Source organism: Microtus pennsylvanicus, chromosome 9 (assembly GCF_037038515.1).
Source record: "Microtus pennsylvanicus isolate mMicPen1 chromosome 9, mMicPen1.hap1, whole genome shotgun sequence".
NCBI lineage: Eukaryota > Metazoa > Chordata > Mammalia > Rodentia > Cricetidae > Microtus > Microtus pennsylvanicus.
This window is the reverse complement of record NC_134587.1, coordinates 19362100-19376609: the sequence shown is the minus strand read 5'-3', so window position 1 is coordinate 19376609 and position 14510 is coordinate 19362100. Positions and strand designations below refer to the sequence as shown.

Genomic DNA, 14510 nt, shown 5'->3' with positions numbered 1-14510 from the left:
CCAGAGTAGTTCCTGGCACCCATGTGGTTTTCACATGTATGGTGTGGTACGTGTGCTCACTCCCCAAAATAATCATAGTAAAAGAAAACCGTCAATTTGTAGGCAGGTGAGGGGTCGTAGCCTTTGGGGAGGCTCCTTTGGGGAGCCTGTGAGTCTGAAGCCACCCTGGGCTCCAGAATGCGGTCCGCCCGCCCCTTGCCCCAGAGTCTGCACGAGCACACAAATGCATTTTTGATGAAGTCTTTGAACTTGAGTCCAGTTTGGGGATCTAAGTTGTTCAGATTCTCAGCTGGCACCCTAATCGCAGTTTATTGATGTGTTTGAAAAGTAAACATACCGATGATGGTTTTCCTGGTTTTATTTTTCAGTCCTGTCAACAAGTAAATATTAAGTTTTTATAACAAACCTGTGTGTAATTTAAGAGTCTAGCTAGACCCTGAGGATATTAAATGTTAACTGAATAAAGAAGAAAATGTTCATAGACACTATAAAATTAACATAGTAAGTCAAGGAAAGAAAGACCTTTGTTCCAACAATGTGAGACAGTTTTTTTCAGGTAGTGTAGTTAGGAAGGGCATCTGTCTCTGCTAAGTATAGGACAAGTGAATGTAAATATTTGAGATGGAGTAACCAAGGTCAGGACAGAGGCAAAGGGCGTGGATTTGGAGCACCTGGGTATAGTGGTGTAAATTTAGGATATTTCCAATTGGTGCTTATTTGATTGGATAAAATTAAGTTCAAATTCATTAATTTTTGTGAAGTTTTTTTGTTCTCAAGACAGGGAAAGGAAATGTTTTTAAGGCAACAAAATAATTTCCTTTTCTTTTATGTTTAGATGCTGTTAAATTTGCATAAGAAGAGTTGGATGGAAGGATTGACACTTGAGGACTACAGTGAACATTGTAAACACAATGAATCAGTGGTAAAAGAGATGTTGGAATTAGCCAAGAATTATAATAAGGTAAAAATCATTTGTTTTCTTGGTAACTGTTAAAATGTGTATAATTAGGTACCAAGTGGTTTTATAAAATAAATAATGAAAAATAGACATATTTTGTAGGTTAGAAAATAAATACTTGATGTATAGGCAATTTAGACTCTTCCCCAAACCTTGCACCATTTTGCAAATGTAGCCATAGAAAATATGTGAACAAAGGCACCTGGGTTTTTTTTCAAATGGGCAGCTGGGGGCTAGAGAGACGTCTTAGTAGTCAAGAGCATCTTATTGCGCTCAGCTCAGTTCCCAGCACCCATGTTAGGCAGCTGACTACTGCCTATAGCACCAGCTCCAGAGGATTTGGCACATGGCATACACATGTAAATACTTACAAATAAAATATAAGCCAGGCATGGTAATATACACCTTTAATCCCAGCATTCTGGAAACACAGGTTGGCAGATGTCTGAATTTGTGGCCAGCCTACCTCATCTATCAGGTGAGTTCCATGACAGCCAGGGCTACACAGAGAAACCCTGTCTCCAAAAATTTAAATAATAATTTTTTTTTTTGCTATATCTAATTTATTTTGTGACCTTTTACATTTTTCACTTAATCAGTATTTACTGAAAACTTACTATGTGCCAAGCACTGGGGCATGCTTAAAAAAAAAAAAAAAAGGTAAGACATTAAAAATCCCTGTTGCCCAGAGAGCTTACTTTCTATAAGAGAACATAAACAAGGACAGTGTAGTATATCATAGTTAGTGTTATGGAAAGAGAGCAGTGACTAGGGTCTGACTTTATGTGGGCCATTAAAAATCATGTGCAAAGATCATTATGCACACTCCCTGAAAATATTTACATGTAGGTTTTGGGTTGGGGAGATGGTGCAGTCTGTAAAGGCCTGAGTTGCATTCCCAGCCCATGCAGAGAAGCTTGGTGTGGGGACAGCGCAGCCTAGGTTGCTGCACAGGGAACAGTGCTGTGTAGGTAGAGGCAGGTTTGCTGACCAGTATTTAAAATTGCCAAGGCACGGAGTCTCCTAGTGTCCAGCAACAAATGAATGTGCAGCGCTCTCTCTCTCTCTCTCTCTCTCTCTCTCTCTCTCTCTCTCTCTCTCTCTCTCTCTCTCTCTCTCTCTCTCTCTCTCTCTCTCTCTCTCTCTCTCTCCTTGTGTGTGTGTTCACAATATAATGCTGATAAGTCTTTAAGAAGAAAGAAGTCCTGTCATTGCAACACAATAAACCTGGAAGACATGGCGAAGTGGAACAAACTAGACACATAAAGACAATTCCTAACAAGTATGTGGAGCCTAAAAAGCCCAAACTCAGGAGTGGGCAGGATGAAATCATAGCTTTCAGAGTCTTGAAGCTGGTGATAGGAGAGGTTGGGAAAAAGAAAAGGTGTGGGATAAACTGAGAAAACGGTATGTGTGCCTGGAGTGAGTGTGAGGTGGAATAGGAGGCAGTTAAAGAGTTTGTTTTGATCAGAGGCACAGCATACCCAGAGCCTGACTTTAGGAGTTACACTAAATGGTTATGTTGTTGTGGTGGCAGTGGGGATGGAGGCCTCACTGGTTGAATTCTGTGAAAAGAGGAAAATTGAAGACGAATTTAACATTTCCTGCCTACGTGACTAGTAGTGTGTTGGTAGCAGTAGCCTTTTCACTGTAGATAGAAAGGAATGAAGAAAGGTATTTTTCAAAAACTGGACATTCAAAATAACAGGTCTCCTTGTGGTATTTTTACATGCTCTGTTTTGGTTGATTCTCCCCATTCTGTCCCCATTCCTTCTCCACTCTGATGTCGCATGTTCTGTTGCTTCTCCCTGCCCCACTTCCTGTTGTTTCCCCTCTCACTGCTTCCTTTCTATTTCTGTGATCTTTACCAAGATACACACATAAATATCCAAAGTTACATTTCTTCAACAGTTCAGAATGTGGGATTGAAAATTAATAATGCTGGGCAGTGGTGGCCACGCCTTCAGTCCTAGCACTCAGGAGGCAGAGGCAGGTGGATCTCTGAGTTTGAGGCCAGCCTGGTCTATATAATGAGTTCCAGGCAGGACAGCCAGGGCTGCACAGAGAAACACTGTCTCAAAAAACAAACAAAAAAAAAAAAGGAAAAAAAATTAATAAAAAGTAAAGGCTGAAATTCAAGATTTGGGAGTTGTAGTTAAGACTGATTATTGTAACCCGGTCAGTGGTGGTGTACACCTTTAATCACAGCACTTGGGAGGCACAGAGGCAGGGGATCTCTCTCTGAGTTCCAGGACAGCTAAGGCTACACAGAGAAACCCTGTCTCAAAAAGCCAGAACAAAACAAAAGACTGGTTATTGTTATACCAGAAAGTAAAACTTTGTTTTTAAATACTATAGTATATATAAAAAAATTACTGTACAAGAAACAGAATATAAGATTCAACAAATGTAATAGCAGGTCATTGAAAGAACTAAGGTTTGCCATAAAGCCAGTGGAGTCTTCAAAACTCCATTCCAGCAGTTAGGTTAGGTTTGGACAAGTGTGTCCTAGAGCAGAATTTCAGCTGGAAACCCTGGTAAGCGAGTTCTTCTTCTAGTGGGGCTTTCATACTGTGGGGATGATGAAGACAGAAAATAGTAGTTTATCATTTAAAGTAGTTAACCTTTTATTGTAAAAAGAAAGAACAAGTGTTATTCAGCAGACTGTAGGAATGATTTTTATTTCTCTGTAACATTACATTTAAGTAAATTCATATTTCCTTCTGCCAGGAAATAACCTATTTATGGTTACTGCTGCCCATCCATAGAAGTTTTTTTTCCTATATTACAGTTTTAAAAATCTCTGTAGCACTAAAAATCTTGTAAGGTTTAGTTAAAAAATGAAAACAGTGTGTAAGCTGTGATATGAAGAGTCCAAATTTGGGAATGTAATTCCCTCTGTGATTGAAAGAAAACGGTGAAGTTTTTATAGTAACACTTAAAATACACAAGGAAGGCCCATACTACCAGTTTTTCATGGCATTCTTTTTAATTGGCTGGGTTTTAAAAACTAAGGTAATTATTGTTAGGTGCCAGTCAGGTCCTAAAGTAAAATGAGTTTGGAGATAATTAAATTCTTCTGGTCTGAATTCCATACAGGATTTCTGCTTGATTATTATTGTAATAATTCACATGGTTGTTCTAATGACTAGGCTGTAACTCCCGCAGCACTGTGTTCCAAACCCCTCATCTATGGAGACTAAAATGCTGCTGCTAGATTTTAAAACTCTAATGTTTCATTACATATTTGTAAATGAATGTATAGGTCAAAAGATGGATTACAAAAGATCATTTTAAGAATAACATAGAAGCCAGGAGTCGTGGTATACACCTTTAATCACAGCAGTCTGGAAGAAGAGGCAGGTGGCTGTCTGTGAGTTCAAGGTCAACCTGGTCTACTGAGAGTTCTAGGACAGCCAGAGCTATTACACAAAGAAACCCTGTCTCAAGGAAAACAAACAAACCCCCACAGAAACAAAAATCTTGCCTGATAGCTTACTTTTTGGATAAATGAGATAATTTTATATTAATTCATATAAACTAAGTATAATTATTAGGCAGAAAATTTTTGTGCTCATGTACTTAGATAAGAAAAACAAGATTAAATATTGAGGAAAATGCGTCAAATCATCATTATTTGAATGTAATGTGATAGATTATTTACAATGAAACAGAAATCCAAGAGAATAAGGAGATAACTTTCAGAACTGTTTTGTCAGGAATGTTATAGGTGGTTAGAATGCTTTTTAAAACAAATGATCAAAAGAATTAGAAAAAAAATGGTATTTAGCATGAAAAAGTTTCTACCTTATTAAAGGAAAAAAACCAAACAAGTAGACAAAACTTTAAATATTAAAAGCTTATGAAACGTGCTGCCAGTGGGAGTATTCTATAATATTTTACAGGTTGTATTTATTTTGTGTGTATGAATATGTATGTATGTGTGTATGCATGTTTACCATGGCATGGGAGGCCAGAAGAGGACATTTGATCTTCTGGAACTAGAGTTACAGAAGGTTGTGAACTGCCATATGGGTGCTAGGAACTGAATGAATTCTCTGGAAGAATACTAAGGGTGTTTAACAGCTGAGCCATCTTTCCAGTCTCCTGAAAATGATATTTATTTTAAATATATGTCATAAGTCAACATTGTTTTAGTAACATTGTCATCTTTAAGATAGGAGATAGAAAATTCTATACTTATGTAACTCCTGATTTTCTGTTTTTTAAATTTCTAATGTCATGTTAACTCAAAATAGCAATTGCTTAAATATAATTAAAGTTCTCTCTTACACTTTAAGGCCAGTTTGAAACTTCAGAGTCAGATTCTGATTCCTTCTGTTTTTCTGTTCTTCTTTCACTATTGACATCCATCTCTTAATCATAAGGTTCAGTGCCGCTGCTAAGCCTAAGTGTACAACTGGGGAAAAGGAAAAACAAAGGGATGAATCCTTTTCAGGAGCTTTTGTATAGTCCAGCCAGAAGCCTGACTATCTCTTATTGGCGGAACAGGGCCCAGTGAGCACCCCTGGCAGCAAGAAAGTTTATATAATGTAGTCTTGTAGCTGAGAACATTGATTCCTGTAGGAAAATCAGACAAAATAAAAAGAAAGCAAGACGGATATTGGCAACTAGCAGATACTACCAGAAACTTCTCTTTCTCCCTTTCTTCTCTTTTGACAGAATCTCTCACAGAACCCTGACTGGGACTTAATATTTATACTGAGCTGGCCTCAAACTCTCAGATCCCCCTGCCTCTTCCTTCTGAGTACTGAGATCAGAGGTGTATGCCAATATGCTAGCTTACCGAAACCACTTTTGTTTTTCAAAAGACTGGGTTACAAATTGCTGTTATATATGCAAATGTTTACATACTCATGGGATCTTTATTTTATATCCCCTTTTTGATTTTATTATGCTTTAAAATTGGATTTCCTGTTAAGATTTTTGCAAAGGGCCGGGCGGTGGTTGCGCACGCCTTTAATCCCAGCGCTCGGGAGGCAGAGGCAGGCGGATCACTGGGAGTTCGAGGCCAGCCTGGTCTACAAGAGCTAGTTCTGGGACAGGCACCAAAGCTACAGAGAAACTCTGTCTCGAAAAACCAAAAAAAAAAAAAGAAAAGAGAAGATTTTTGCAAAGGGTCTGTGTGAGGTTGTCTGGTAAATCATGTATTTGGCTTTATTACTATTCATGATTCACCATCTAAAGAAATGAGGTTTCCTCCTTACAAATGTTACTGTGAGTCTGGGCAGTGGTGGTGCACACCTTTAATCCCAGCGCTCAGAGGCAGAGACAGGTTTTGAATTATGAATTTGAGGCCAGCCTGGTCATAGTGAGTTTCAGGACAGCCAGAGCTACATGGTGAGACCCTGTCTCAAGAACATACATACATATATACATAGACACATTTATACATGCGTACATATGCTGCAATTTAGTGGTGGTAGTCGTCAAAAGTTTTGTTGTCCTTTATATTCATGTTTCTTCTATCTTAGGGAGTTTACATATTGCTTCATGTTTGTTCACTTTGCTTTCCAAAATATATCTTGTAAAAGCCTTTTATTTAGACTTTCTGCCTCTCTAATCAATATTAGTTTTATTCATATTCACTATGAGATATAAAATTTAAAGTTACAAAAGAAATAAACACTTAGCAGTTACACAGATATTGTTTACTGGTAAAAACATAATATATGCCATTCTAGCTTTTTTGTCCTTTGTTACATGAAAAATAAATTGCTCTATTGATGCTGTTTAAGAGTGTGTACTTCAATGAAATTTTAACATGTTGTAGAATGAAGAAAGAATGCCAGTAAAGAAAAAAAGGGGCTTTTCAGAGGTATATGTGGAAAAAGACATGTTAAAAAGCAGTGGTTAAGGGACAGGAGAGAAACAGGTGTTGGATAATTAATTGTACAGGTGTTCAGGAAAGTGGAGTTGCTCTGTGTCTGTCTGTCAGGAATGCTAGTGACATGCCAAGGGTCCAGTCTCTATTAAAAGATAAATAATGATGAAATTTGAGATATTGTTCATTTTAAAATTTTGATCATTAGTAGGAAAAAAAAGAGTGGTGTTAATGGTTTTAGTAAAAGTCTCTTTAAGATAGAGGGTACATTTGAGGGGATTATGATCACATAGCAGACCAAATTCCAAGAATTTCTTAGAACTGTGCAGACCGTGCATGATGGGATAGCCATCTGGGGGTCTTTGTTGATAAACTGTTAAAAACGTTTCTAGTGTGAATAGCCACAAACATTTTCAGTGCTTTTTTGTTGGTTGAGTAAACCGAAGAGCACGAATGCAAAAGCAAATTTTGAAGCCAAATCACAGAAGTTGCCATAAACACAGAAGTTCCCTAGTGAGGACACTGCCTGTGCCTGAATTTCATTTGTTTCTGCTGCTACCATTTCTTAATTTTTCCTGGGGACTAGCCAGATTAGAACTGTGAGTGAAGACAGACTGGGCTTGCCCAGATGGCAGATAGATCTAGGTAACTTAGGTAGGGAGACAATACTGAGGACTTGGATGGCGTGACCACGTCTCTCTTACACTGGAAGGGATGTGCGTACATCTCCTGTCGTGGGGGTTTGCAACCTTAGTGTATGCCTGAATCTGCAGCTGCTCCTCCTCTCCCAGATGGCACCCATGGCTGGGAGTACTTTTTACCATCTGCACTTCTCAAAGAGTTTGTGAACTCTCTTTAATTATTGGGGATGGAAAAACTAATTGCTAAAGTGGTTAAATGTTGTTCAAGATTTTAAAATTTTATCAGAGCTTTTTATATCATATTTTTCCTTTCAACTAATATTAAAAGGCTTAAGTGCTTTTGACTTTCATCTTTGTATATTTGCCATCTTTGATACTTACATTAATCCAAAATATTCTCTAATGATTATTTATATGTGAATTGGTATTTTGAGTCAAATTCCAAAACTCTTGCCTCCTTCCAGTACTGCAATGAGTACTGTTGTTGCCATGTGTGTGGAACAGCTAACGCTGAATGGGTACGGAGTACACACTCAGGAGAATTGAGCCATTCATCTAACACGTTTTCAAGGCAGCAAAGTACATTGTCACAATTTTGAAAGTAATTTAGAAAGATAAACTATATTGCCTTTCAGTCAATTTTTGTGAAACATTGAAAAGTAGGGAAAGCAATTCCTAGTTAGAAACTTTCATAACTAGCAGGGACTAACAGAGTGACATCTGACTTGGAAAATGAACATATTCTCTGTCTGGGGAATTCTAGTTGGAGTGTTTGTGCCTTGGATTTTTTCCTGCTTTCAGGTTTGAATGTAATTTCTAATACGTTATAAATAAGCACCCTCTAGTCACCAGCAGACACAAGAGATAGTCACCATCTTTTCTCTTTAGGCAGGTTCTACTGGTGAAAATTCTCTAGATAGTTTGTCCATTTATAAAATTAGACACTTGCCATCTTTGCTCATTTTCAAGTTCTCTGTTTACAAAACTATTAAGAAGGTGTGAAATACAGCCAAACTTCCCAGTTTATGGGAAATGTCTGATGATTGCATTTCCTACATGTTCATTGTTCACACATGAAGAAATTTGGCAGCTGTGAGATTATTAAGTTTAGAGTGTCCAAATCTAACCCTCACTGGGATTTGGGTTTCCTGCTTTCTGACACCACTATTTTACCCCTTTTCTACCGTGTATGGTAAATGCTGTGGTAGCATTATGGAGGTGGTGATCTTTAAGTCTCTTCATCTTCTCTTTATCGGATGCCATGAATAAATCATAGACCATGAGTTCAGCAGATACAGGTTCTGTCTTTAGGCCTAATATCCAAATACCCACTGTTCAAATGCAGACCTGGTCAGGTTGAAACTTTCTGTGAGAGGCTCATGGGATGGTTTCTAGTCTAGATGTTCTAATTAGTGTGAGGGATTTTTACTAGAAAGCTTACTGTAACTCACAAAGAATTTGTAGTTAACTCTGAAGTAGTAGATGGTTTTCATGTGCTGTTAATCAGATTTTTAATTTCTGGAATTAATTTGATGCTAAAAACTTGAAATTATTTCTTTATGCTTACTTCATGTGGAATTGTGAGTTTTTTCTTAATGTGTATTGTAGAAATTTAAAGATGTATAGTGATCAACTTACAATGGCATATGTTAGATCAAAACTCAGCAGATCTTTTCCTCCTTACTGATACCAAATAGATACACACAGGCTATACGGGCAAAAGAAATGAAGGAGAAATGGGAACTTGAAGGGGGAAGTTAGGGGAGGAGGGCAGAAAAAGAGGAATTTAGTAGCAAAGACGCTACCCCATACTCCCAGCTCCCCATCTCTCCGGTGCCATTCAGTGATCCAGTGTGATATTTTCTGGTATTGTTTATATATTTCTTAAGTGTTTCTAAATGTTGGTAGTAATAGTGTTCATTACCCCGAAGATTGTTTTGGATTAACAAAATTGCTTTTTTTCAACAAATTGTTTTAATAAAAGATGCTTTGAATGGGAATTATGATCCCCTTTGCTTTGGTGGTTTTCCGTCAGTGGGAAAATAAACACAGAATTCAGAACTCTCCTTTGTGTTCACTCACAGGCTGTAGAAGAAGAAGATAAGATGACACCTGAACAGCTGGCAATAAAGAATGTTGGCAAGCAGGTGAGGAGACTGTAATAGGTTATACAGTCACGTGCTAACATGCTCTTGTAGCGTTAAAACTATTTTAGGGACTATCATTTTTTCTTGCCTATTTATACTACATCTTTCTTCTGTCATTTAAACATAGTAAAATTTTAAAGGCCACTATATTTATTAGATATCAGATTCTCTTAGTTATCTGTAGAGAATAAATGATAAATCTCTACCTGTGACACACTGTCTATCCTTAGTGAAAATAGTATACTAAAAATAAATTAAATGACACTTGATTCCTGAGTTAAGTTTACTGTAGATGAGGTAAAATAAAAAGGATGGTAGGTTTATTTAACTAATAACGATTTTGTTAATGATACATTTATCAGTAGGTAGGTAGTATTGCTATAGATTTACTTCATATGTAACAATTTTTAAAGATACATTTTACTGTATAGCTGACACCCTGAGAAAGTTTAGAATTATATTGACTACTTGGTGAGAAAGGGTTTAAATAGTGATTCTTTTGCCCTTCTAAGATGAAATATATATTTAAACCTGGTTATCAGAGGATGGGGGAACATACCCAGCAATTAAAAGAATCTACAGATTAATTAGACTGTTTTTCTAAAGAATGTTGATTACATTTTTCCCCATTTCATGGAACATGGTTATCATATTGCTGATGTTGGCAGAATCTTGATATTTCAGATGCAAGACACTAAGCTGTCTTTGCTTTCAGCCATCCTACCATATGCTCTGATCCCATCACATCTCACAAGCTATGTAGGTTTGGGCCAGGACCATTCTTGGATGGGAAATCTCTAAGAATCACCCAGCTGCCACAAGTAATGTAGATAACTGATAAATGAGTTACCAATTCACTGTAAAACCAATTAGTCCAGCAGAATAGTAGGGGCAGAGGTCTGACTTTATCATAAATTATAAATTTGTGATAGGTACAAATATGAGTACATTCTAATTATTACAGTTTAAAAATGAGTACCCTCAAATCAGAATAAAATGAAGTTCATCTTATTTTCCAGTCTGTGTGGTATCGGCCTTGTTTTCATTTTCTTCTGCTTATTTTCATCTAATATATGTTAGATTACCAGTTTGGAACATTACCTTCTCTAGAACTCACTAAATAAATTACGTTCTGAGGCCGTGGTTTCTTGTGTATTTTCTTTAATGGCCCACAGGAAAATGAAAGGACTAAATTAAAATTGAAACTGGAAAATGTATAATCGATGTTTAGAAATCATTAGGGTCACTAGGTGTTGCTGGTGCATGCCTGGTGCGTGCCTGGTGCGTGCCTGGTGCATGCCTGGTGCATGCCTGGTGCATGCCTGGTGGCAGAGGCAGGCAGAGCTCTGAGTTTGTGGCTAGTGTGGTCTTTAGAGAGAGTTCCAAGACATCCAGGGCTAAGCAGAGAAACTCTGTCTCAAAAACAAACAAAACAAAACAACAACAACAACAAAAAGGCAAGAGCAAAAAAAAAATCATCAGAATCATGGTGTTTTGTTTTTCTTCGTTTTGTTTTTTTTAAGGCAGAGTCTCACTGTGTAGCCCTGGCTGTCCTGGAACTTGCTATGTAGATCAAGCTGGCATCAAGAGTCTCAGAAATCCTCCTGCCTCCACTTCCCCAAGTGTGGGATTAAGGCCTGAGCAAGGTACCCATGTTTTACATGCATGTGTTAACTATGTCACTGGCCTGCTTTCCTCCTGCTGGTCTTTGTAGGACCTTCATCTGGAATGTGTTCAGGGCCAGCCCTAATAGTACCATAGTCTAATCATTGAATCCCTTGTAGCGTGTGTTCTTTCAATTGTAAGAAGTTAGTGTGTTGAAATTATGAACAAGAAAAGCAGAGCTAAGAGTTATACAAGCCAGGGAAGAAGACTTGTATAAAGTTATAAATCTTAGGTATTTTAAAACACATATAAGAGAATAATACTTTAAGATCATTTCTTATTGCTAGTAATATTTATTTTAAGCTTTCAAATTTAGCTGAAATAACTTATTTGTCCTTAAATATAGTAAACATTTAATTTTTTTGTTTTATTATAGTGCAGTTTTAAGTTTCATTTTTAACCTTATTTTAAAATGGATCTGATCAGGTTTCAGTCATGCCTGTTTAAGTTCCAGTGATATAATTTTTCAGAAAAGCTGGATGAAGCATTCTTAATATTTTAGAATAAATCCAAATTATATTTAAAAATTTCAATTACATTGGCTTTTGATCCAAGAATATTTCTGAATAATTCTCTTGAAATATTAAGATTTACAGAATTCATTTTTTACAGTTTATATTATTCACATTACCTGCTTACCTATACCTTAAATAAACCTTCCTCAGACATTAAAATATGTTAATGACAGAATGTACTCATGCATATATAAATGCATAAATGCACCTTTTAAAAAACAGGTGAGTTTTACCTGTTACCCTTTATGAAAATCTGTGGAATTTATCTATAACTAGCATTGATTGCATAAATCCGTCTTTCATTGGGTAATTCTTTTAGTTTCCGTTTAACAAATTTAGAAGCCTCAATCAAGAATGTAACAATGTGTTGGAAAAGCTGAGTGGTAAAATATGTGTAAATTGAGGCTTCATTACTAATTTAATCTGCTCTTGGGAAAAAAATTAGTTTACCAGTAACACAGCTATCTTTTTCTTCTTTTACTTTTTTCCTTTTAGGATCCCAAACGTCATTTGGAAGAACATGTGGATGTGCTTATGACTTCAAATATTGTCCAGTGTTTGGCAGCAATGTTGGATACTGTTGTATTTAAATAAAGCAACCTAGAGAGCTGTCAGTGACACTCCCAGTGTACTTTCCTTCATTGTCCTACTGCTCACAGGGGAGCTCTGCAGGGGATGTGGTGGCATGGGAGTCACCTGTGCCACTTCCATCTCCGTTGTGCAGTTGCTTCTGGTTATTTAGTCAGGGTTTGCAGATTCCAAAGTTGTTCAGGAATACATCAAAGTGGACAAATTTTGTTAAGACCCCATTTACTATTTGAAAAAATCAGTAGCACAAATATATTTTGATTGTTGCTTACAAAATAAAATACATTTACAATCCATGTCTCCCGAGGTCTTTTTGGCACTGGGTGGAAGTGACAGAATAACATTTGACAGTACTTTGGAAATCTCACACAAAGCTATGTTTCTCATCGCGTTTTGAAACCTTATAACACATGAAGCATCACTGTGATAACAAAACTTCACAAATTAGTGATCGCCATTAGTGAGTGGCTTCCTCATTAGTGAGTAACCCAGATAAATATTGTTTTTTTTTAAAAAAGCCCTTTTCTCAAGCCAGCATTATTTATTCATATCTTAACATATTACACTTTCAGGATTTCAGAAAAGTTCATTTAAAAGGTGGGCAATTTTAAACTCACAATTTGAAGAGTATATTCTACAAACAATTTTGAAACTGTCTAGAAGTTGACTGCTGGGAACACCAGTAGATTTTCATGTAGCCCAGGCATAGAAAGTAAAAAAATAAATAAATAAATGCTGGTGTGAATTGAATGTCATGAGTGTATAAACAATAGTTGTTTCCTGAATTAACGTTGAAGTACTCAGTGTTAGGTATAATAGTATGGCTTATTGGCAGTTCTCATAGCTTCTCACATAAAGAAAATACATAGTCATACCCCCTTATATAATAAATACTTACTGAAAAGCAATTTACTGAATACCCCCAGAAGTAGCTAAAAGTATGGAGACAGATTTAATTCTAGGTTGTACCCTTGTGAAAATATGGTGAAAGTTTTTCTAACTCTTTGTGAAAGGAGGGTTGTACTTACTGGTTAACTTTAGACTTCACTAGGGGTAGCATGCGTGTCATGCATAGCACACCCAGATACCAGATATTTCAACAGTTGTGTTTATGCTCTTACCATCTGATGACTGTCAGAGCCGAAGGTAGAATTGTCTTAAGTTTCCAGATCTTTCAGTCAGTCAGTCTGTCTGTCTGTCTCTCCTGTGGAATGATGTGTTCTGGTTATTTCTTGTCTTATAGTTTCTTTTAGATATAGTATTTTGTTAACTGCAACATTAAGTTATTGGCATTGCATCTAATTATTTAAAATTAAAATAAATGGGTAGAATTTTCTCTTGACTAATCCACACTTAAGGGCATGATTTTTTTAGATACAGAGTTTTCACTATAATTAGGTTCAATGACAATTTTCACAGATATTGGAGAACTAGGGTGTGTGTGTGTGTGTGTTTCTGTGTGTGTGTTTCTGTGTGTGTGTTAAATAGAGTGGCCTCGGGGAAAAAGCTTCAGTATTTCTAGGGCTGGACTCGGCATTCAGGTTGAGTTTCCTGAGAATCCCTGAATCACTAAATTCTGTGACTAGGAAGGCTTACGTTGCCCTCCCTGCCTTGCTCTTATTTGACCTTGTGGACTTCCTTGGTTTCAAATAGCCACAGACCACTTCTTCCTGCCTGCTTTATGTTGGAAACACTATCAGTTTCAGTACCTTGGCACAATCTTTTAATTTGGTAATCATGTCTTTTTAAAAATATTTTTAAGTTGATCAAAATCAGGTCGTCCTAATAGACACTTAGCAAATACCTTTGTCTAGCAATATATTACCATTTTACCAGCAGCCTGATACCCTAGGCACATTAGGCGTTGAACCAACTTGTTAAACACGAGCTAGATACACCCTACCCCCAACAGAGGTGATGAGGAGCTAAAGATGGTCTAGTAACAAACCCCCGTGTTATTAGTGCAGAGATATAACTGCACACTATTGAAACTGATTTGCCTGGACCAGTGCTAAGGAAGCTCATATATACAGTCCAAGTCCCACCCAGTCTTCTGTCGAGAGTCCCCATTTCCTTGTGAATATACACACAAAGTTCAAGGCAAAACGTATATGCAAGGAACCACTGAATTTTGGGCTGATTATTGAAAGT

General features: G+C 37.0%; 1 protein-coding gene across 1 annotated transcript in view; it reads left to right on the top strand.

Moving 5' to 3' along the window:
- Positions 1 to 12655, top strand: part of Psmd14 (proteasome 26S subunit, non-ATPase 14) — an 83365-nt gene extending 70710 nt beyond the window's left edge. Inside the window, exons 10-12 of the mRNA XM_075985053.1 lie at positions 836 to 961; positions 9529 to 9591; positions 12267 to 12655. Coding sequence (XP_075841168.1) covers positions 836 to 961; positions 9529 to 9591; positions 12267 to 12365 — 288 coding nt within the window. The 3' untranslated portion in view covers positions 12366 to 12655. The remainder of the gene's footprint in view (positions 1 to 835; positions 962 to 9528; positions 9592 to 12266) is intronic.
- Positions 12656 to 14510: the final 1855 nt, after the last annotated feature.